Source organism: Crocodylus siamensis, chromosome 7 (assembly GCF_052110815.1).
Source record: "Crocodylus siamensis isolate JL-2025a chromosome 7, ASM5211081v1, whole genome shotgun sequence".
NCBI lineage: Eukaryota > Metazoa > Chordata > Crocodylia > Crocodylidae > Crocodylus > Crocodylus siamensis.
In genome coordinates, this window is record NC_143401.1 from 17193254 (window position 1) to 17217731 (window position 24478).

The 24478-nt window shown below is 46.1% G+C and overlaps 1 protein-coding gene across 2 annotated transcripts in view; it reads right to left on the bottom strand.

Moving 5' to 3' along the window:
* Positions 1 to 24478, bottom strand: part of TLL2 (tolloid like 2) — a 202671-nt gene that overhangs the window by 31402 nt on the left and 146791 nt on the right. For both annotated transcript variants that reach the window (XM_090058020.1, XM_090058021.1), the window contains 3 exons: positions 13893 to 13995; positions 8360 to 8476; positions 6533 to 6678 (listed from right to left, as the gene is read on the bottom strand). In XM_090058020.1, the coding sequence (XP_089914146.1) occupies positions 6533 to 6678; positions 8360 to 8476; positions 13893 to 13995 (366 nt within the window). The remainder of the gene's footprint in view (positions 1 to 6532; positions 6679 to 8359; positions 8477 to 13892; positions 13996 to 24478) is intronic.

The following is a 24478-nucleotide window of genomic DNA, read 5'->3' on the forward strand; positions in this document are numbered from 1 at the left end:
TTTTGCCCACCCCGATTCAAGTGATACCAAGGGTACTGAGACTGTTTGGATGGATGCCCAACAAGTCAAAATTAAACAAACTAGTGTAACAACATTTGGACCACAAGGTTAACACAACCTGGAAGTCAGCAAAGTGCATCATTTAATATCTTCAACTTAAAATGCCAGTTTGAGTGAACGTATTTCATACATCACAATTAGTTGCCTATCTATGATAGTCTCAGCTTAGCTCCCAGGAGCAGCATGAAAAACTTCCCACTGTAACTCGCTCTGGCAGCCTCAGAACGGAACCAGTACCCTCCCATCTTCTCAGGCTAGTCTCCCTTGTTCAGGACTGGCAGGCCAATAGGTGGAAAATCTGTCTGCTCATTTATTTCAATGCAGCAAGCTTCAGAAAGTGGTTTGGGCCCTGCCCACCTTCTCTCTTCAGTTCTCAGCTTTCACATTTCTTCCACACGCTCAAGACTCACCATAGGCCCTAATCAAATCATTCACTTAATCATACCATCCTTTTATAAGGGCACTCAGCCTGTTGGGTCCTCCAGCATCTCCAGCATGTAGCCAGGAAGCCCCTTGTCTATGTCACAAGACTGTCATATAGTGACCCATGGCTGTACAAGAAACTGTGTCTGAACATTGTTTCTTCTTAGCTCTATTGCCTTCACATGCCACCTTCCAATGAAGCTCTTAATACTTAAGCATCTACAAGTGTTGCATGATCTTACAGGTCGAGATCTGTGTCCATTGGCAAAGGAGAACAGTAAACAACAGGAGACCTCCATCTCGCTGCAGCCTTCTTCCGTCTTTAAAGCTGCTGAGATCCTGGCATCATCTTCCACCTGATCTGCTGTTGAGAATTTGGGGTTGGACCATGCTTTGTCTACCACCTCCCTTCAGTCCATGGGTAACTCTCCCAGGACTGAGAGACTCTGGATGTGATAACTCCAAGGATCACCGAGACACACAAACCTCTCCACAAGGTCTTGGCCCATAGCTGCAGTTTTTGTACATCACCTTCCTCACTTCAAACAAAGTTGTGCATACGCTTCTACCACAGGAAACAATACACTCTCCTGTGCCAATCTCCAAAATCCCTGCAATGATGGACCAGAGGTGACGAAGACAGAACTAGTGAATCCAGCAGTCTCCAGCTACAAATCTGCATGCAGGCAGTAGTAGCCTAATTGTTGTTTTGCACCTGGGCTGAGACAAGGGTGTAATTCGGCAGCTGCTACCATGACTGAGAAATCCTATCCAGGATCCCCTCTGCTCACCTCACATGGGGAAGGAGCCAGAAAAGGTGGCATAAATCTAGGCTGTCTCATGTGTTCCTGGCTGGATAACTGCATGCAGCCAAATCACTTTCTGTGGTCAAAAGCAGCATAAGAAGATTATGATTTTTGCAATGTAGAACATTTGCACCTTGATGGTTAGCCAAGACAATGAATGACCAGAAAGAACCGCCACTGTCTCCAGGAAACTAGTGAAATACAACATCGACATTGCAGCTCTGAGTGAAACAAGGCAACTGGAAGAAGCTCAGCAGAGAAAAGAGAGTACCCTTCCCCAATAGTTTCATAGTTTCTAGGGTCGGAAGGGACCTGAGCAGATCATCAAGTCCGACCCCCTGCCATGGCAGGAAAGAGTACTGGGATCAAACGACCCCAACAAGGTGATTGTCAAGCCTTGTCTTAAAGACCCCCAGGGTAGGAGCCAGCACCACTTCGCTTGGAAGTCAGTTCCAGATCCTAGCCGCCCTGACCATGAAGTAGCGCCTCCTGATATCTAATCTGAATCTACCCTCTGCCAGCTTGTGACCGTTATTCCTAGTTACTCCTGGTAGTGCTCGGGGGAACAGTGACTCCCCCAGTGCCTGCTGGTCCCCTGTGACTAGTTTGTAACAGGCCACAATATCCCTCCTCAGCCTTCTCTTGTGGAGGCTAAACAGGTTCAGGTCCCGTAGCCTCTCTTCATAGGGCCTGCCCTGCTGCCCCCTGATCATGCGAGTGGCCCTCCTCTGGATGCTCTCCATGTTGTCCACACCCCTCTTGAAGTACAGAGCCCAGAACTGGATGCAGTACTCCAGCTTGCATAGAGGGGGAGAATCACCTCCCCGGACCTGCTTGAGATGCATCTGTGAATGCATCAAAGGTATCCTTTTCTTAAGCAAAAGTGCAGAGCACACCATCTTCAGACAGAGTGACAAATATAAGACTACCTAGAAATACCCTTGCTCTAAGCACTGGCACCTCCTTGACTAGGTTATTGTTAGAGCCCAATGGATGGCCATATCATGCGAGCCATGAGGAACTGATGACTGTTGGTCAGATCACTGTCTTGTCATATCCATTACGAGCATCTAGCTTGTTCCAAAACACCAAAAACAGCCAAAAGCAATGTTCAGGACTCTCAACACCAAATCTCTTCAAGATCCAAAAGGTCTGTCGTGATCTCCACCAGTGCCTCCATGAAAAGCTCTTGCCCTGTCCATAAATTAAGACAATATGGAGGAACTCTGGAAGGGGTTTAAAACTGCTGTCTATATGGCCTGTGCTGAATCCATTGGCTAAGTCACCTGTACACACCAAAACAAGTTCAGTGAGAGCAACACTGAGAACCAAGCCCTCCTCAATCAGAAAAGAAGGGATCATTATGCTTAGCAAGATGACACTTTGTCTCACCAGAATCGCAAGCTGAAGCTCAAAGGAGGATCCAGGAAATCCAAAAAACAGCAATGGGAAGATAAAGCCAAAGAGATCCAGCTCTGTGCTGAAAAACATGACATGCATAGCTTTTTCCAGGCAACAGAATGATGTAATAGTGATCCAGCTTACAGAACCTATCACCAGGACAAGGGAGAAGAGATTGATGTCATATATCTTGACTTCAAAAAAGCCTTCAATCTGGTATCCCATGATCACCCTTTGGCAAAACTGGCCAATTGTGGCCTTGGGTCCACCACGACCCACTGGCTGGGAAATTGGCTCTGTGGTCAGACCCAGAGGGTAGTAATTGATCATGGTCAAACATCATGGTGTCCGGTGACCAGTAGCGTCCTCCAAGGCTCTGTCCTTGGACCCATATTGTTCGACATCTTCATTAATGATGTGAACATTGGAGTCAGAAGCAGACTGGCCAAGTTCACTGATGATACCAAACTTTGGGGCAAAGCATCCACACCTGAAAACAGACGGGTGATCCAGACTGACCTGGACAAGCTCAGCAAATGGGCGGACGAGAACCTCATGGTGTTTAACACCAAAAAATGCAAGGTTCTCCACCTTGGGAGGAAAAACCTGCAGCACCCTTATAGGCTCGGCAGTGCTACGCTGGCTAGCTCTACAGAAGAGACTTGGGGGTCATCATTGACCACAAGATGAACATGAGCCTGCAATGCAATGCTGTGGCTAGTAAAGCAACCAAAACGCTGGCTTGCATCCATAGATGCTTCTCAAGCAAATCCCGGGACATCATTCTCCCCTTGTACTCGGCCTTGGTGAGGCCGCAGCTGGAGTATTGAATCCATTTTTGGGTTCCACAATTCAAAAAGGATGTGGAGAAGCTTGAGAGAGTCCAGAGGAGAGCCACATGCATGATCAGAAGTCAGGAAAACAGACCTTACGCTGACAGGCTGAGAGCCATGGGGCTCTTTAGCCTGGAAAAGCACAGGCTCAGATCTGATTGCCACCTATAAGTTTATCAGGGGTGACCACCAGGCTCTGGGGGAACGTGTGTTCACCAGAGCACCCCAAGGGATGACAAGGTCGAACGGTCATAAACTACTACAAGACCGTTTCAGGCTTGACATAAGGAAGAACTTCTTTACTGTCCGAGCCCCCAAGGTCTGAAACAGCCTGCCGTCAGTGGTGGTTCAAACACCTACATTGAATACCTGCAAGAGCAAATTGGATGCTTGTCTTGCTGGCTGACTTCCTGCCCTTTGGGTGGGGGGCTGGACTCGATGATCTTCCAAGGTCCCTTCCAGCCCTAATGTCTATGAAATCTACAAAAAGCCATCTACAGCCCAACCTCCCATGGCCCTACTTTCCTTCAATTGCAGGATGGTTTGACACTCCTTAAAGACAATTAATCTATCCAAGCTAGAAGGAAAGAGCACCTTGAAGCACTCCTGAACTGTGAGTCAACTGGCAGATACCACCATCAAGTCCATCCCCCAACAGCATAAAACAGAATCCTACCTTCCTACCATAGAAGAAGTCTGGTGTACCATCAAGAAAAACAAGAACAAGAAGGCTATTGGACTGGATGGGATACTTGCTGAATTCTATAAAGTCCCTCACTGGCAGCAAGGAACTAGTACTGAGACACCACAAATTTGGGTGTCCAGAAAAGTACATCAAGGTCCTGAGGTTTCTCCATGACTAGATGACTCTGACCATTCTATGTAGCATATCAGAGACAGATCCATTTGCCTTCTGAACTGATATCAAGCAAGAACAAGTCATGGCCCCAACTCTGTTCTCTATTTTTTTACAGTCATCCTGGCTCTCATTAAAGACTGCCTTCCTTCCATAATTGACATTGAATACTGAATGGATGGAGGGCTCTTCTGAGATGTTTTCACTCAAAGACCAAAGTACTTATAAACAACCACTCTTGACCTTCTATACACTAATGACTGCACCATCCTTGTACACACTGAGGAAAACCACCAGTCTGTACTGGATCTCTTGGCAGAAGCCTACTAAACTTTGGGCTTCTCTCTCAACATCGAGAAGACTAAAGCACTCTATGAGCCTGCCCTGGGTCATGAATGTGACCCTCCTCCACAAATTACCACTGAGGGAAAGACCTTGGAGGTAAGTTGAGCACTTACCCTACTTGGATAACCATCTCTTTCAGAAAGTGAGCACTGATAAGGAGATCTAGCATAGGATCCAGTGCACAAGTGCCTCCTTTGGGAAATTGTTTTGGTATGTCTTTATTGATTGCAATCTCCAGAAAGACACCAAGATCCAGGTCTACAATGCAGTCATCATCCCCACCCTCCTCTATGGATGTGAAACCTATCGTTGTCATCTCAAGAGTGTGAAGAGGTTTCACCAATGATACCTCTAGAAAATCCTCCATATCAAATAGGAAGATCACTATACAAATGCCAGCATCCTTGCTGAAGCCAATGTTACCAACATCGATTCAGTGATCCTGAAATGCCAACTTCACTGGACCAGACATTGTGTGCACATGCCTGACTCTTGACTCCCAAAATAAGTCCTCTATTCCCACATTAGTAACGGCATTAGATCTTGCAGTGGCCAGAGTAAATGCTACAACACACTGAAGCCATACCTCAAGAAAATGACTCCAATGGCGCCTCAACCTCAACCAAACTGCAGCCAATTTTGAGGTAAAGTGTCTTGTTCTTGAAGCAGAGAAGAAAGAGGAGAGAAAGGAAAAGGAGAGGAACCCCAGCCTACAGCCTGCTCTCTCCCCTGCAAAAAGAACTGCAACTTCTGCAGATGGATCTGTGGCTCAAAGACTGGACTCTGAAGTCACCTCAAGACCCATCAGTGAGCTGTGGTAGAATTGAGGGATTGCCATTTCTGCCGCTGGTGATAACAAGTGTTGTTTAGCAGCACAAAAGGGGCAACGTAGGTGCTGAACTCTGCGAATGGCAGGAGAATACCTAAAGCCAATCAGCGTGAAAACATGGAGGGACCAGTGACTCCAGATGCACAGCACCTCTTCTTTCCTAACAGGATAACAAAGGTTTTGCACACATGAATGATGGCAAACAATGAAGATGAGCAACAACAACCATGGTACCTCAGGGACCTGCCTAGGGGTTTATAATCAACCTGCCGGAGTTGGTAGACTGAACAATCAACTATGGAACCAAACAATCTCATCCTAGCCTGTAGGATGCATCCATAAAATATGAACATGACTCTATAGACACATCAAGAGGATGGAGGATACCGCCCTGTATAAGAATGCCAACCCATCCTCTCTCTGATGTTGATATTTCAAACAACAATAAACAAGCAAATCTTAACACATCCAACTGATGGTGCAATTCATATTGTAAATGATAGGGAAAAAACCCTCCTCACTTCTGCAGTGACAGGCTGCTGTCCTGAAGCATGGCATTTGAGTAAGACATTCACAAATGCCACTTGCAGCTTCAGCAATATTCTGGTTCCAATCTTGTCCAAAGGAAACCACTGGGAGATTTGCCTGAACTTCAATGATCTCATTTTATGTAATCAGGTGGAAAAGAAAAGACTCATTAATTCAACCCTTAATCTTGTATTTCTCTGTTACCATATGTCTCTTTTAACTTCACTTTTCTAAGCTAACTTTCTATAGGCTGAGTTTGAAGAAACTAAGATTACTCTGCTTCATTACTGACATACATCCCTTTCAAGGTTTGAAATTAATTTTGTTAAAATATTTAAGGGAAAATTGCTCAATTTTTGCAAAACTTATACTCTTTAGGAGGCCTCCTGTTTTACAACCTCCTATGCCGAGAGGTTATTTTTGTTTAAGGGCACATGCAAGTGTCTCTCACCTCAAATGCTTGGAACGTGATCCCTACGTGAAACCCTTCAGAAACTGTAATCTTCCATATGCACTCTTTGGAAGGTCTGTAGTCATCTGGATAATTGGGAGACTGAATCTGGCCAGCATCTTTCTGTATTTCTCCACCACAAATAGCTTCATAAAAAAAAAACAGTGCAGATATGTGGTTACACATTTTCTCCCACTCAATCTGATTTTCTAAGGTTTCTCCAAAGCACATCTTCTCTTTCAAATTCATACCGACACAGCTTATCTCATGAGCCAAACCTATTATGAGAGGTGTTAAAAATCTAACCGAATTCCTCCTCCTCTCTCAATGACTCTCATCTTGCTGCATCAGTCTCTTAGAGGTAAGGCTTATTTTAATATCCAGACCTTGTACACCACTGGGCACTCAAATTAACAGTCATTATGATGATATAGCAAATAAATATTAATTACCAACATCAACTGTGCTGTAAATGAAAACCTGCCACTAGATGGCACTATTAGCAAACTTTATGCAAGACCTTGGAGTTCCTATACCTTCCTGGGACAGGGAAGATGTGCCTAAAGAAGTCTATTTAATGCAGCTTTATTGAATATATTCTCATACAGATTGCATCTGAAGGTGCCCTATAGACTAAGAATCCTGGTACAAGAGTAATTTCTTTATGCAGGCAAGAAGGTGAACAGTACAATAGCTTCCCAAAGAGTACATAGAGTTGGGACTTGGAAAGGTAAAGAGAAATGAAGCTTGGGGTCATGCTGGAGACAGGGAGAAACTTTTCATATTGATAAAAGAATCCAGTCAAGAAAAAAAAGCTGAAGTTGAGTGCAGGACTAGGCAATCATCAATTTAACTATCAGTACAAGGGGTGCATATAGAAAGTACTTTTTCATATCGCCTTTAAAATTTAACTTTATTTTTGGTCTGCTTTTTTTAAATCAGCCAAGAATACAAAAATACCATTTCAAATCCCAGTGTAACCTCCACACAGGGTCTCAAGCTGAGCTGGTACAGCGCTAAATTTTGGTCAGTTATCATTATTAATAGTTTCTAAATTTTCAGTGAATTTGCTTCCAATTCCCACCCCCACCAAATTTGTCAGTAGAATTTGTTCAGTTACTAAAGGCCCCCACACAATGCCAACCATATTTCAGTATTCTTCTACAAAAAGTTTGAAAAACCATTTCACTTGAAGACAAAAATTTGATAATGCATTTAAATTCAGGGTCAAAATTTTCATTTTTGAAAACCCCCCCTCAGATTCCAGCAAAATAGCATCTTTGCTTAAATAAATAAATAAATACAGTCAATTAGCAAAACTGTAGACCCAAAGGACATAACTTTCAACTTCTCTGTTATCCTAGACCACTGCACTATGACATATTCAGTCTCCCAACAGTCCCAAAGAGGCCAGCAAGAGAATATTAGCCTCTTAGAGTCACTGAACCAAAATAAAGTGAACTTGAAAGGAAACAGATGGCTCTAAATTTTACATATAACCCTTAATGTGAGTTTCCCTTTAAATCATTATGTTTGAGGAACCTATAGGGTCTTCATCTTGAAAGGGCCTCATAGACCATAGGCCTGTTTTGGAATCTGGTTGGTTGACCTCAACCATACACACTGAAGGGGTTTGCAAATTCTGCAATCCCTGCACCACCTCGGAAATACGAGTGGGTGTAGAGCCGCCTTCTGCAGTTAGACAGGTTTTAAACTAGTGCATAAAATAAATTCTAAACCACTCGTTAGATTCCCCTGCAGGACCAGGTCTGTAGACCGTACAGAATGACACAGTCCTGCTAGCACTTAGCTAAAGATCTTTCTTACCTTCATAAACCACAAAAAAGCCCTTTCCCAGGATGTTGCTGCTGCTCCGGAACTCAATCCACAGCCTGCTATCCGTGGAAATTATTGGCTCAGGGACTTTATCACCACAAAATCTACCTAGAAGGCAGGAAACAGATGATCAAGATCTCTCCATGGACAGGTGAGAGTGCTTTGGGCAATGGGAAAAATGGCATAAAATCACCTGCAGTTCCAGAGAGTCAGGGTAAAGGTAAATCTACAGCACACTTTCACTCAGATGACAACTTGGATCTCAAAAAAGGGAGTCAACTTTATTTGTATTCTCCCCAAAGAGTTTAAATTCCACCTAGGAACAAAGCCTAGCATTCACAAATGTTGGCCTGGTAAAATTAACATATCCAAGAGCTTTACAAAATCTCAGGATGAAGCAGTAGGGTCATTAATTATGGTAGGTGATGAAATGGTAGGGAGTAAAACAGCCTGAATAGAGGACTTAGATAAATAGGCGATGATGCTGGAAGCAATTCATTATGATTATTTATTTGTGTTACAGAGTGTCTAAGAGCCTCAGTCCTGGACCAAGATCCCCAATGTGCACGGTGCTATATAAACCCAGAGCAAAAAATTAACTGTACAACAGCAACCTCCACCCCAGGTCATGGCACTATTTTGCCAGGTGTAAAAGACTATGGCAAGAAGCAGTCCTGTCCCACTATGCTGGGAATCCAACTAAACAAGACAAAAAGGGTGGGTGAAAAGAATCTCAATCAATGAGAACCAAACATGCAGAGCTCCCAGATGGCTTTGAAAATCTCAGTCTGGCTGCCAAAAAAAGGGAAAGAACCATCCCTTTCCTTCTATAATTCTGGTATTGAGGGGAAATCCTTTCTTCACGCCAGATATGGCAATCACTTCCATGCAAGATGGAATGATCTTAGTTACACACTTCTTCTAACTGAGGTCCCTGGAGTACTATGGTCCTTTGGTTTTCAATACCTAGAATACGTTCGCTGTATGGTTAAGACAGCTGGATATTTCTGATAAGTGTCAACAGAAGTACTGGTAAGATAACGCTACTGAACTCTACAGTTGTGAACTGCTATTTTCCACAGCAATGTTAATAATAAATTATGATAAAAATCGCTTATGTTTCTATAGCCTGTTTCAGGAAGAAGACTCCTCAAAGCACAGGTCAAACAGTAACTGTGTTTCAAGGATACCTATCGCCACGTGGTTCTTTCCTTCACCTGACAATGGCAATGTAATACACTGAATACAGCGGGGTCTGGGTTTGTTCCTCTTCTGCAGGAGTAACTGAATACCCGTTTATCCAACTGAATCTGTAGTGGGGAACGTAATTATCCAGATTGGAATTTGGGCAGGGAATAAGGGTTGCAACTCGAGGCCTTGTAAAAAACAATCCAGGGGCTTGCTGGTGACCTCAAAAGGTCAGAACTTGGTTCTGCATCTCAGGTGAAAGGTGGCACATTAGTATCTACTAACTTGCTGCATTACTGGTTCTCATTTCAAGCTTTTTGTCTACACCAGGGAAAAAGATGGATGTTTTTAACACATTTGCTAATGCAGGCTAAATGAAATCTCAGGACAGAGAAGGCAGTTGTAGTCTTAATGCAAGTTAGTCATTCAGTGTGACTACTAGAGCTCTCCTAGGTGTGTTACAAACACCATTTCGTAGCCAGGGCAAAGATACCAAGGGAATAGCACCATCAACCGAACCACAGCTCAATCTGCTATAACATGGTCTTTTCCATGGGTGTTTCTGAGCCAAATACTAACACAAACCTTGCTCTGCTTAGCTGCTGAAATCCAACAAGCATATGTCCCAGAAGTGCATGGCTTTAAAACGCATGTATATTCCAAATAGGTCAGGGGTCATTACAGTAGGACAGAAATAAACAGCAATACAGCTGCTTTTCTTTTTCCTCCTCATAGGAACAAATACTAACAAACAGTGTTGACACTTGCAAGGTTCCTCTCTCTAGGGTCACTGAGCAACTGCCTCTTGGATTTAGTCGTTGAGTTCAACAAGGATGTCAAGGAGAGGAAATGCAGATGAGGAAGCTAGAATAAGTGAACTCCTTGGAGTTCGATAAAGGGCCCATTCATAAAAAAGTTATGCACCATTTAAGGCTGGGTTTTCACACACTTCCATGGGAAAATATGCAGGGAACTTTTTTTTTTTTCCAGGCGAAATACATGCTTTCACAATTCATGCTAATCCTCTTCCCCACCCCCCTGCCAGCCCACAACCGGCCTGCCTCTTCCTAACTAATTTCATGGGACCGACCCCTTGCAGGGGCCATGGCAGTTCACACAACAGAAAGGTTTACAAATCCAACTATGTTTAAGGAGATTTTTCATTTTTAAGCACTTAAACGTTTGACAGAAAAACCGAAGCGCTCTAAGTCACGGCTGCTGGAAGGATGTGTGCACTTGCCCACAATCACCCTTGCAGCAGAGAGGAAGTCCCAAGGACACTCTCCTCTGGGGAGGAGAGCACTACTGCTCCAATTAGAGGGAGACCCCCTCCCAAGCCTTCCTCTGCTGTTGCCTCTATCAGTGCCAGACATCTAACCTAGAAAAGAGCACTTTCCCACCAATAAAATCCTTTACTAAAGGGCCTAATTCTCTTCTGCAAAGCACAGGTGCAGTGTCACATATTAAGGCCTGAGAAATGCAGGAACCAGGGCTGGTAAGAAGGTGACCCACTATTCCTGACTAGGAGAAGGAGCAAGACTCAACTACCACACACCTATTGAGGGCCACTCTTTTGAGTCTACCTCCTCTCAGATATGCTTGCTACTTTTAACCTTGTGCTACTCAGTGTAAACCAGCTGCTGACACTCCTTACTGCTCTATGGGCCTCCCCTGTTCCCTGCATAGCCTAACTCACACCTTTGTCTGCCCAACTTTGCTCTATCTGTTGTGCATAGCCATGCAAGGATTTGCAGGTTTAGGACCTAGTGCCATGGTTCTCAACCTTTTTGGACTCAAGGCACCTTTCACTGGACTCGATCCCTCCCTGCACAACATTTGCAAATTGAGGGGCACCCAATTTCAAAAACTAATTTATATATTACAGGGCTAACCCCCTTGCAGAGAGGCTGGGCAGTGGATATTAGGGGGTCATTCAGGCAGGGACAAACCTGAGCCTGCATTTATCTACTTAACTTATCTGATCTCACCTCACTTATCTCTTCGCATCTTGTGACACCCTTCAAAGGATCTGGTGGCACCCCAAGGGGCCCCGACACACTGGTTGAGAATCACTGGCCTAGTGCCTTGCTGTTCTTCACTGGTTTTCAAAACTCTTCACAACTGATAAGCCTCACAACCTAATACCAAAGGCATTAAGGGTAGGAATTTTCAAAGGGGCACCCAACTCATCTAGGCTCCACTGAAAACCCCCGCCCAGTAGTCAAATTCCTAGTCATAACAGAAAACACACCCCCAGTAACCTGTGTGAGGCTGCACTCATCTAGCTGAAAAAAATCTGGAGTTTCTTGCCTCGTAGGGTACAGTGGAGATTCACATATGTTACAAATGCGAAAGCAGAGGTGAAGGAATTTGCCCAAGATCAAAGTTAGGAAGTGGCAGAACTGGGAATAGAACCCAAATGTCCTGGCTCTCTCTTCCGACTCCTTCATCCACCAAAACACCCAAAAGTAAGAAAATCCCAAATGCCCTTACCAGCAGCCTCATGTTCTCAACAGTGACTGACAGCATGGTACAAGCTGAAGGAAATAAATGAGATGCTATGAGCTTGAGACAACAGTGCTTTTTTATAATATTTCAGAGCCCAAGCAGAGATGCAGTGTGGAGATGAAGCCTGTTGTCCCATCAGTGCTAATTCACATTCTCCTGGATCATGCATAAGAAATCATGGAGACAATCCCATACAATTTCTAAAAAGCTTTCTACAGAGCCAGTTTTTAAAAACCAGAGACACAGAAGTTTGAATTCAAATAATGCTTTTTCAGGTTCCATCCCAGTTGCAAAGTGATGCAGGGGAGGACATGGTTTCCCAACAATCAACTCCACATTGTTTAAGCATGGTCCAGTCATGCCCTGTAAGCCACTTCTATTTGACTGCTTCCAAAGTAGCCTACGGCCCTCTTCCAGTGATCTGCAATTTTAGGTGTTTATCTTAATGCTGTAGAGGACCTGGTTTGCAAAGGACAGATAGCTCAGTATTTTCTAAAGACCAGATTTCCCCCCACCCCCTAACTATCCTCAGCTGGGCACCCAAAAGCAGCAGTCTCTACAAGGGCTACACCACAGATTGAAGGACTGCACCATGGTTTAAATATACAGTCTCGTCCTACCAAGGCCTTCAACACCATAGAAGGGCTACACCATGATTGAAATATACAGTCTTGTCCTACCAAGACTGAGCCATGTTTTGAATGAGTTGGAGGAAACCTTGCTAGAGTCCCTTACTACAGAAGCTGGAACAATATCTGTAGGCTGATACCCTGCAGTTGTATGTGGGAGGCACAACTATGGAATGGCAGGTACTGGAAGAAAGCATTAGGGATAATACCAGAGCCTACAGATAGCCCACAGCAACAGTATGTGTGTCAGAGACGTGCTCCATGTCCGTAACTGGTACATCCTAAAGGAAAGTCAGCTCTTGGAAAATGAGGTGGCATGTGAGCGGTGCTGACTGGAAAGCTGTAACTCCCTCATATTTCCCAGCAAAGGCCACTGAAATATTTTCCTCTACAGCTTTTCTCTTAGCCTGGCTTGTGCCTCCTCCCCATCAGAAGACATCCTCCCTACCTCTGGAGCCTGCTTTTAAAAATAGTGTGTTTCTGCGTCTAATAGGGAGAGGAGGCTGGATGGTCTAGAGGATTTGGTAGCTCAGATAAACCATTTCCCTCAAGACGGCAGATTCAAATCCATTCCACACTTTAGCAACTGAACGTTCCTAGCATTTTATGACCTGTATAAGATGAGTTTTCTGTGTCCCATCCCAGTTCTTTATACACAAATTAGAATAGGAAGATATGCATATAGAAAAATCACAAATTCAATATACCAGTCCATGAAGTAGGCTAATGGGTAGTAGTACAATTGCTCATCTGAGTGCACCGATTTACATACTTGGCAGACTCACTGAAAAATAATTGTAGTGTTCTGGGTCAGAAATTGTACAGTTTGATCATCTAGGAACTCTGTTTCAGTGCAGTATAATTAAATATGTCTTAAGGCAATGTTGTATGGCTAGAGCAAGGGACAGGGAATCAAAAGACCAGGTCTGCCTGACTTGCTATGGCACTCTGGGCAAATCATTTCACTCTGAACCTCAACTCCTCATCTGAAAAATGAAGGAATAATGTTTCCCTACCTCACAGAGAGAACTGGGTGGATGAATTACGTACTGTTCAAGAAGCACTTTGATAACAATGGAGAAGTATTAAAGGAGAACCATGTGCCTATTCTACAAATAAGCTCCCAGCACCTAGTGGATGAAGGGCCCATTTACATACACTCTGTACAAGCATCTTAAAAAATTTAAATAGCCACTCACCCAATAAGGGAGCCTTCCTCCAGTAGCCATCACGCACCTCCACATAATCATACCAACACAGGCGGCTTTTAAACAAGTCCATTGACGTGAAATTTAGCATAATCTGTGAACAGAGGGAGCAGAGTTATCTTTGCAAATGGAGCTATTTGGCACAACAGGACCTACAAACTAAATTCCATCAGGGTCATTATGCTGCCTAAGAGGTTTAAATGGTAAAAAGGACTTTTTTTTAATGCATCTTTTGTTAAAAAGATATCCTGAGGCGTTTTACAGAGCTCTATCATACAAACCAGCAGACAGCATGTTACTGAGTGAATGACAGAAAAGATGACAGACACTCACTCAAGTAGAAGGCTCCTTTAAGAAGAATAGGTCTGACTGTGGTTTTACAACACAAAGAAGTACCAGTGGTTCATCCAGTAGGAATAAGAAAAAATGTGTTGCAGAGAAAAAGGATTTCGATGGAAAGCTTTGATTAATTTTGCTTTTTTTTTTCTAATTTTCTGTTAGATTATAGTGTCAGCCCTCTCCTCCAGCTGCCATGGTACACCATGAAAGCTGCTGTTTGAGTTCCTCACGCCTCCATTCTGGCAGCCTAGTGGACTATATGTAAAACACAATTCCCAAAACAGACAACTGTCTTCCCTCTAGCTGAGCCCCCAGTGCCTCAAGTCATAGTCATACAGAAATAAGGCAGGAGGGGACTTCCGGAGGTCAGTTAGTCCAACCCTCTGGCAGAATCAGGATCACCCCTATCCGAACCGTCTAAACTCTACATAAGACTGCTCTCAAGCCTGACACAACATAGACCTAACACCTAACCTGCCACAGGTAAAGCAGGGGAACCAAGGCAGCCAACGTCCTGCTTCTCTAAAATATTGTCAATTTATGCTCAAGATATCTTGGGTAGAGGGAGGCAACCCCCCCCCCCACCGTCTGTACCAATCTGACCATGGGGTAAAATTCCTTCCTGACCTGAAATACAGTAACTGGTCTGACCCCGAGGGATCGGCAACCTTTTTGGGCTGAGTGCCAAAACCCCCCTCAACCTGGACTTGGAAGATGTTAGCATGCCAGGAGCAGATGGCAAGGCCCAATCCTTATTGTGGCAGCACACCCAAGCCCCTTCCCTGCTGTGCACCCTGAGGTGTATGTCCACCCACTGCCAGTCATGGAGCCAGGCTGGGACTCCAGACTCTGGTGTGCCAGCTTGCAGCCTGGGTTTCAGGTCAGTGGCAGCTGCATGCACTCCTCAGGGTGCATGGCTGGGAAAGGACCTGGGGTAGTACAACCCCAGTCTCTTCCCTGCTATTCACCCTGAGGTATATGTGCAGCCGCCATAGGCCACAGAGCCCACCCAGGGCTCCGGACCCCAGTGCACTGGTTGCAACCTCTTTGCTGCCTGACACATCTGGCTTGGGGTCTGGGTAGCTGCTGCCTGCCACAGACCCTGGGCTGCTTGCAACAGGGCTTGCAGCCTCCCTACTGCCTGCTATGAGCAGCTTGGGCTCCATGGCCAACAGCAGCTGCACAGAGCCCCAGTCGGTTATGATGTGCTGAGCAAAATGGCCTCATGCCATGCTCTGGCACATGTGTTGGGGGTTGCCAACACCTGGGTAAGACCTCCTAGCTAGGAACCTCCAGCAGGAGGTTTACTAGCAAGAGAATCATGACACCCCAGACTTAGCCATAGCCAAAGCCAACACCCAATGCCTTTAGTGAGGCTTAAAAACACCCTGATACACAGCAGAAAAATAAGAGGGGGGAAGGGGGGAAGAAGAAGGAGCAACCGGCAAAGCCCAGAAGCATAGAAAATTCCTCACGGTAGAAAATAAGCATGGTATGCCTAGATCATCCCCCACCAGTGACTGTCCAACCTCTTCTTGAACACCTCCTGTGATGGAGAGTCCACAGCTTCCCTAGGCAGTCTGTTCCACTGCCTCACTATTCTCACAGTGAAGAAGTTTTTCCTGGATATCCAATCTAAATTTACTTCATTGCAACTTCAAGCCATTGGGTCCATGTCCTTCTCTTCAGCAAGAGACAACAGGTGCTTTTAGGGTAGCCCTTCAAGTATTTGAAGACTGCTATCATGTCCCCCTCTTAAGTGCCTTTTCTGCAGGCTGAACATGCCAACTCCTGAGGTGCAGTCCAGCCAGGGAGCTTAAGTACAAAGGAGACGAAAGGGGCACAAGGCATTCAAACAGCAGCTCTCGCGAATCACTGCGGTGGCTAAGGCAAACACAGTTTAAGATCATGCAGAATTGAAACAAAGTGTTCCCATTCTGGATGGTAAACCAACCGTACCATCTGTCACAAAATGCTGAAACATCTTGGTTTTAATGGTAAACATTTACACTATTTCCAATTGAAATTTTGCAAAACTTTTCACTCCATACAGCGTGCCAGTGTTTCAACTGTGCATGCCTAGTCAGGACAAGAACAATGTAGAAGCATTGATCTTTCCCATGAGACAGCCATTCTGACTTTTTATCAACTCCACAATAGGGTCATTTTTGATTTAAATGAAAAACACATTTTGTTGAAAAGTCCTTCCCATCGAATTCTATCATGACCTCACACGTGAAGGCCCATAAAACTGCTGAGAAGTAGGCATCATCTACCACCTTATTGATAGGGAATATTTGCCATGGGTACATGTGTTGCAGCCACACTAGAAAATGCCATCCTGCCTCCCCAGGCCTAGCAACAGCATACATTATAAGCTAGAAGGGTCACAGGTATTTAGGATGCAGAAGAGGGTGACGATAAAGATGCTTGGGCTGTTTCTAAATTAGCATTTATATCATTACTGAAATTTTTACCTTTTTGCAAGCCGCTGCACCCCACTTCAATGCTGTTGCAGCCAAACAGATTAAATGACTTGCCCAACATCATTCAGGATATATCTCAGGCAGAGCCAGAAATATAACCTATACTGCTAGAGTTGCTTCTTTCCTGTACGGTCCTGCAAGCATTCTCCTGCAATGCTACAGCCCCATGTAATACAGCAGGGGAAACCCAGCCAGCTAGTTTCCCCACCCAGGCTAAAGGAACAGAAAAGGTAAACAAATGGTGCAAACAGTGGAAGATAAGAGATTAAAAAAAACCAAACAAACCCCAAAACAGCTCAGTTACAACATGCAACTGCATTGGATTTGCACAGCTGTAAGAGCAGCATCTGGTCTGTGATGCATCATAGTGGTTGTCTCTCTTTTAAGAGGCTAAAGGGGAGAAGTCAACGGATCTACTAAAGGTGAATTTTTTGCAAAATTTGACCCATCAAGTTAGCTTGTATCCAATACCTCCTGCAGAGATACAGATTCCCATGGTATACTCTTACCAGGCAACCTAGATTAAGGCTCAAGCGATTTCTAAATGAGATTTACTTTCCACCATTTACTTTGATGACTTTTGGCAAGTCTCTGAATTTGGACAATGAAAGCAGACCAGTCTATTTAGCTCACTTTATAGACAGTATCTGGCTCTCAGTACATTAACTGCTGCAGCGTTGCCACTGCAAACACTACAAAGTAGCGGCCATTGTATTAATTTCAAAACTTCTGGCAATTTCATACAGAGGAACATTTCATTTGAAGTTAATTTGGTAAAAACGACATTGACAAAATGTATTTTGAGCCGTATCAGTTTTAAACCCTGTCCAATCATCCAGGACCTCCTCCAGTCACCATGAGTTTTCAAAGATGATGGCCAGAGGCACTGCAATCACATCAGTCAACTCCCTCAGCACCCTGGGGTGCATCCTGTCCAGCCCCATGAACTTGTACACATCCAGCTTTTCTAAATAATCCTTAACCTGTTTTTTTGTCACTGCTGGCTGCTTCCCTCCTCCCCAAACTGTGCTGCCAGGTGCATTAATCTGGGAGCTGACTTGGCATGTGAAGATGAAGAAGACATTGAGTACTTGCCTTTTCTGCATTCTCTGCCACCAGGTTGCCTCTCCCATGTTAATAATCTCCCAAAGTAATCTTCAGGCTTTATTTAAAAGCCTGAAACCCTCTTGGTAATTTTCTCTAAGCACCCCTGTTTAGGTTGGGAGGAAGCAAAACACACATTAGGCCTTGTAGGGAGGGTATGCGGGGCTTGGAGCCTGCCTGTCTGGCCCAAACGCAGCAGGTAGCAGGGGCTCTTGCATGATTCCCAGAGTGCCCTGCAGGTTCCCTGAGATGCTGAAGACTCCTGAGCCGAACAGCCTACCCATCTGACTGGTTGGTGGGGATATTATGGCTGCCCACCTAGACCTGATGTAGCAGTGGCTTGTCATGGCCACAAGCCATCAGACAGCTGTCTCCCACATGCTCACCCCACGCCCGTGTGTGTGTGTGTGTCTAGCACACCTGGGTTGTGCACGCGCATGTGTGCGCATGAATGCACGCACGCACACGTGCATGCCCCACACACACATGCACACAGAATCCAGGTGTCTGGGGCACGACTGGGCCACTGACTTTCATACAGCCGAAGTCGAGATGTCCACCTCTTATGCAACTCCCTGTTCCCTGGGGTGATGAAGAGTGGGCGCTATGCTTTTGGGGTCCCCGATTTCATCATCAGCAATGTCATTGCTCCCCCATCTTTGCCCCCCTATCCCTATTGAGGGCTAGCCTAGCCCCCATCAGGCTGCCCTGGCTCATGAGGCCCTATGGGAGGCACCTCGACTGCCAGAAGGAACATTTCAGCTAAGCACCAGGCCTGACACCATGAGCACATGGTGCAGGGATGGGGGAAGGTAAGCCCTCTGCTGACATAGGGGGCTTTGGCCCCGCACCACAGCAGGCTGCCAGATCTGCAAAGCCCTGCCAGCTTCCTCCTCTCACATGTGGCCTGGGAGACCTCTCTGGATGAGTGGGGCCGAAGGGCTTTGAGTGCCCGTGCCCTGGCATTGGGCCACGGGTCTCCTACCATGGGCTCCTCTGGCCTGCCTCACAGGCAGTGCTGCCCACAACCCAGCCTGCCCATTCCCCTTCCCTTCTCCCTCCCCAACCTTCCCTGGGGGAACACATGGAGGTGTTGGGGAATGCGGTGCAAGAAAGAGATGTGCCTCAGTTTAAAATGTTGCAATTGCCAAACTTTTCCTGTGTTTAATAAAGAAAACTTGCTGAACATTGCTTGCGTCTCTGCCTGGTCCCTCCCCCCAGTTCACAGAAAACAGCAAACCTTTGGCAGCAGTAGGATGTGGGGGGAGGGGTGTTGAGCATGGGGTGGCAGAACCTGGAAGAGAGTTTGGGGTCAGGAGAAATGCCACAGGGCCTTAACTCAACAAACGTGAAAGCTTGGAGCCAAGGCACAGGTCAGGGGGCTTTTGATCTGGCACCCTACTTTCAGGGGTCTGGAGTCAAGACCAGGGACTTCTCCACGTAGGAGCTAGAGAGCTGCATGATCCCAGACCCAATGTCTGTCTGAGGAAGAAGGCATCACTGCAGCGGGCACTGAAGACTGATGGCCCTCCTGCCCCTGGGCCTCCAGGCCCATGTCTCCCGCTTTAAGGACCACCACAGACACACAGCCCTTGCTGATGCCTGAGACTCATGCCAGACAGGCAGCCTGAGCTGGAGGTCTGCCTGTTTCAGTCAAGCCTGCGCTGCTCCCCTGCAGTGGGACCTGGGCCAGGAGTGGGGTCGTGGGGAGCAGAAAAGCTCCCGCCCGAGTCTTCCAGCAGAGGAGCAGACGAGTTGAGGCTGCTGAACTCTGCTTCCAGAAGCTGCCCCAGCAGGCTGCACTCTCCCACCCATTCAAAATGCTCCTACACCCCTTTGGGATTGGCTTGGACCTACTTGGAGGGCTTGCACCTACGGGACAACCGGCAGCTGTCCAGGACTGTGTGCATTAACTCCCAATCCTGGCGCTGTGACTCTCAGTTCCACAGCACCATGGGCTATCTCCTCTAAACAGCGGGTGGCCAGCTAGAGTCCCCAGTCATGTGACTCAGCAGCTCAGGTATAAGTACCCTCCAGCTCATCCATATGTCCCTGTATATGGCCCGAGTCGTTCCCCCATCAGTTTCTCAACCCCTGGTGACAGAAGTCCACGGTGCATGGCCTGCACATATCTTTCCATCGCTCATCAGGTGTGCTGCTGCCCGTCCTGAAGCCAGCATGCCAGCTGCTGCAAGCTGGCCTTCCACACACAGATGCAGAACCTGCAAACAAGGGGGAGGGGCTGCATAGCTTGCAGAAGTGGGGGACAGACGGTTGAAAGGGCAGGTCTCAGCCTGCAATCATGGGAGGGAGTTGGGGCTTGCCCTAAGGGGTCGATACATTGACTGTCTGCACCTTGAGCACTCACTGGACTTCACCCATGGATCTGACTGGGGGGCAGGGGGAAACGTGCTGTTGGGCCACTTGCCCACCTATCTAGGTGCAGAACCCAGAAGTCAGCCTGGCAGCGAGCGCCGAGTGGCTGAGCTAATAATTCCCACGCAGGAATCCTTCCATCACATGTATGTTCTTCCAGGGCTCAGAGGAAGATCTGGGGGTGGGTTTTGGAAAAGGGACATTTTTTCTTGTTCCTGCTGCACAGCAACTGGAGCGGTTGCCAGCCATAGGTGTGCATATTGCCTGTCCCTGATCTGGGGGCGCTTTCTGCCAAAACAGCCGTTTACTCTTTTGCCTGCTGAGCTCATTAAATGCTATCACTGCCTTTCCATGAGTGCCTGGGTGAAAGGGGGTGCTGGTTATGTTCAAGTGCTCGACGTATCTGTGCTTAGACTCAAATCTCAGAAGGACAGCATGGCCCTGAGAGAAATGGCATGTGTCAGTTATGCAGATTTATGATCCCTTTGAGTGGGAAATACTCTCAAGTGCCCAAGAGTGTATGTGTGTGTGTGGGGGGGGGAAGGGTGGCAGGGGAGAGAGACCTGGCACCTTGGCTGGGCTCCAGGCTTCAGCTGGGAAGGATGAACATGGGGAAGTGGATGATTCACCCTCCTTCTACACCCTAGCATTTCTGCCCTGCCACCCCAGCCCCAACCCCTTTGTGGGCTTCTGGGCCACTACAGCCTGAGAGGGCTACAACAGCAGGGGGTGGCCTGTGGCAGCTTCAGTTCCCCCCACTGCCCCTTCCCTCCCCCCAGGGGCTCTGTGTTCACTCCAGGACCCGAGTCCCCATGATGGTTGCATGGAGCTCAGGCAAACCTTACCATTACAGGTTGCACAGTGCGGCCTGAATTGTCAGAAGTGTCGGGAGAAATGGTTGTAGGTCCTGCAGGTTGTACCAGTACTGGCTGTTTTGTTGGTACTTGGGAGGGGAGGCTGATCCTCGCTTTGCATCCCTGGGAGGGGTGCAGAGACATGCGACAGGACTTGGTTTGGAAGAGCCATGACCCCCGTGAGGAGAACAGTGTTGCATGGTCTTCCTCTGTCTCCTCCAGCAGGGTCCCTGTGAGCAACTCCTCCACTGCACCTCTGATCCCACAGGCATTGGCGGGGGCTGTCCACCCAGTTCTCAGCAAGGAAACGGGACAGGTCCTTGTAGAATGGTATGCACTGCCCCTGGCCCTCAGGCTGCTTTCTAGTGTCAAACATGCGGTAATATTGCCTCCCCATCAACATAGTCTGGTGAGACACTGTTTCCAGTCTCTGTTGTGACCCCTTGCCTGCATCTCCTAAGTGATGAGCTTGAAGACATCTCTGATCAATGCCCTATCTGGAGTTGGTGTTGGATGTGCTCCGCACCCCAGATGGCAGTGAGATCCTTTATTTCCCCAAACTGCCACTTGTGTTCCCAGGCTTGGCTGGTGGCAGTGGATGGGCTGGATTTGTCCATGGTCCATGGCAGTGCCCACAGGGTCTTAGTCGTTGGGCGAGTGATGGTTTGGCTGCGAGGGGGTGGGTAGAAGGCTAGATGGATGTATGGAAGCAGCAGTGGACGTGTGAGGGTGCAATCCCTGATGTGTGGTTCTCGCTCTCACATCCGAGGCTTGGGGTCCTTGCTCCCATGTCACTTGGTCTTCGCTGCTCAGGTCACCTCCAGAATCCTGCGACATCCAGGGGCTTTCAGCTGATGCCCTGCAGTTCTGCCAACACCACATGCCCCACCTGGGCTGTAAAATTCAAGGGTCCATGGCCCACATGATGCCTTAGGATCACAGGGTGTCTCTCTGGTCACCCTGGCTTGGAGGTCCAGTGCTTCCCACAACCACATCCTCTCCATACACTGAACCACTACTTGATCACTGATCATCTACTAGCTATCTGATCAGTGATCAAGAGGGGGACTTGCTGCACTGAATGAGAATGAAAGACATGGCAGGAGCCTCCCTTCCAAAAGCAAAAAAAAGGAATGGCAAATATGTAGGGCCCAACTCAGCCACCCATACTTTATACCCTTATAACATGGAGGACTTTAGTGTAGTGGATTCTATTAGTGGCATGCTATAAATTTCAACCCCAGATAGTGCTTGCTAAATGTTATTAGATTTCATTTTTTCCGCTTTCACCTTTTCTTTTCCCATCCCATACTTGGTACTGTGTAAAGTCCCTGTTTTGAGGAGATTTCAATATAAATATACATGTCACAAGTGAGGAGGCACAAGGCACCACACTGTCAAGTAGTTGTTTTGCATTATTATAAGTAAGATTACAGAAGAAGCCAAAAAAGAGATAAGGAGAAAGCATCTCCTCTCATTAGTTTCCATCATCTGCAGCTGTAACCCTTTAAGAGGAGACAAACAGAACTATTCTAGTGTTAGAACCAAACCCATATGCTAGGTTCAGATCCAAGACTCTAATATGAACACTCACTCCCCCATGCACCTAAACTGAAATGTCATCTTTAAGGTTTTATCCCTTCTCTACATGAAAGTGATTTTGGAATGAAACCAGGCAAGTCCAGAGAGTTTTTGGTTCAGAGTTGAGAACTAACCTAAGTCTCAAGCAAACACAAACCTGGTTTGAACAAGACACTGTTTGCTTCAGGACATTACAAAATATTTTTGAGTATAAGCAGCTGCTTAGTGGATCAGATGCCTCTGAAATAACTTTGGAGAATGCAAGATGAAGACAGGAGATTATTATGGATTGTAGAAACCAAAAACAAGAAATAAAGTTTACTTTTTGGTTATTTTTCCCCACAAAAGATTTCATTTGAAAAAAGTAGAGTGCTATTAAAATAGTTCATGCAAGATTTTGCATCCAAATTTACATCCACATACACACCTGGATGTTATTCTTATTTTCTTTGCAGGTATATACAGCTCAGCACCTTCACACACCCCTGAATGTGCTGTCTTTTCTCTCTCTGTTCCCCCAAACTGTAGCATTTTTGCATACTTGCTACTGTTCTTAATGATTACCCAGCTGAAAGTGATTTTCCCCAGCTCAGGCAATTTCTCTAATTCATTGTAAGGAGACAAAAAAAAAGGGCAGGCTAGAGAGGTATCTTATAGAGTAAACGGCACAATACAAAGACCCAATCCCGGTCCACTTGAAATGAAGGGAAAATTACTCCAATTTCAGATGCAAGTGTTACTACATTTCAAAAACTTGCATGCGATTGAAGGATTGCACGATAAACTTTTTAAAAAACCCAAAAACCCTCCCTGCCAAAGTTTACTACACTATCGATTAGACCACTTCAGAAAACACACACTTGGAAGTGTAACTGCTCTGAGTGCAAACACTCAATGCCTTTTAAAACCTTCAAACACGTTTTTGGTAAACAGTGTAATGTTCTGAGCCAGCCGATCGTGGCTCCTCTGCCTGTTCTGCAAACACACAATGCCTCCGACTGGCTGGTGATGTTAATAATGCTAATTAGGGCATTTAAAAAGGCCTGATGGAATACTGACACAGTACCAAGTACCTGATGATCCCTAGTCATCCTTTCTAGGGTATGAGCTAGCAAATGGGACAAGCTAACAGCCTCGACTCACTAGGACTTCAGGAGTAACCCTGTTTATTGCCTTCTAAAATTCTAAACAGATTTGAGGGAATCTACTGGGTTCAGATGGGAAAAATCAAATCACTGCTTCTTTTGCTGGCAACAGATTAGGAAGGCAGGGAAAGAGTTTCCTCTCCTTCCTTTGAAAAATATGAGGCATTTCCTAAGGGGAACATCATAGATGCTGTTTCCCTGAGGGTTTTTTTTTTTTTAAATGTGGGGTTGGCTCTAGGAAGGGAACTCTACATTAAGGCTAGAAAGACCACTGAATATTACTATTCTTATAGCCAGGAAAAGGAACAACTGGAAAACAGTAATTAATAAAACAAACAGTGTGGAAGCTTCACAAAACCAGAGTTTCCAGACCTAGTTGCCCTATGTATCCATCTGTGGGACTCCCAGCAGCATACCTCAAACTCTGTAACAGGCTGTCTAATAGGGGCATGCAAAGCAGGCCCTATTCAATTCGGATTTGGCCCAAATCAGGGACAGTGATTCTATTCGTTGATTCGGATCACTGTCCCTGATTCAATTTGGCCCAATCCAAATCTGAAGATTCAATGCCGATTCGGACATAGACACAGCTTGAAATGTTTTTTCTACATACCTTGAGGTATCATCCCGACTTGTGAACGCTGTAATGCTGGAGCTCATGGAGTGTCCCACAGGAGTGATGGGGGTGGCCC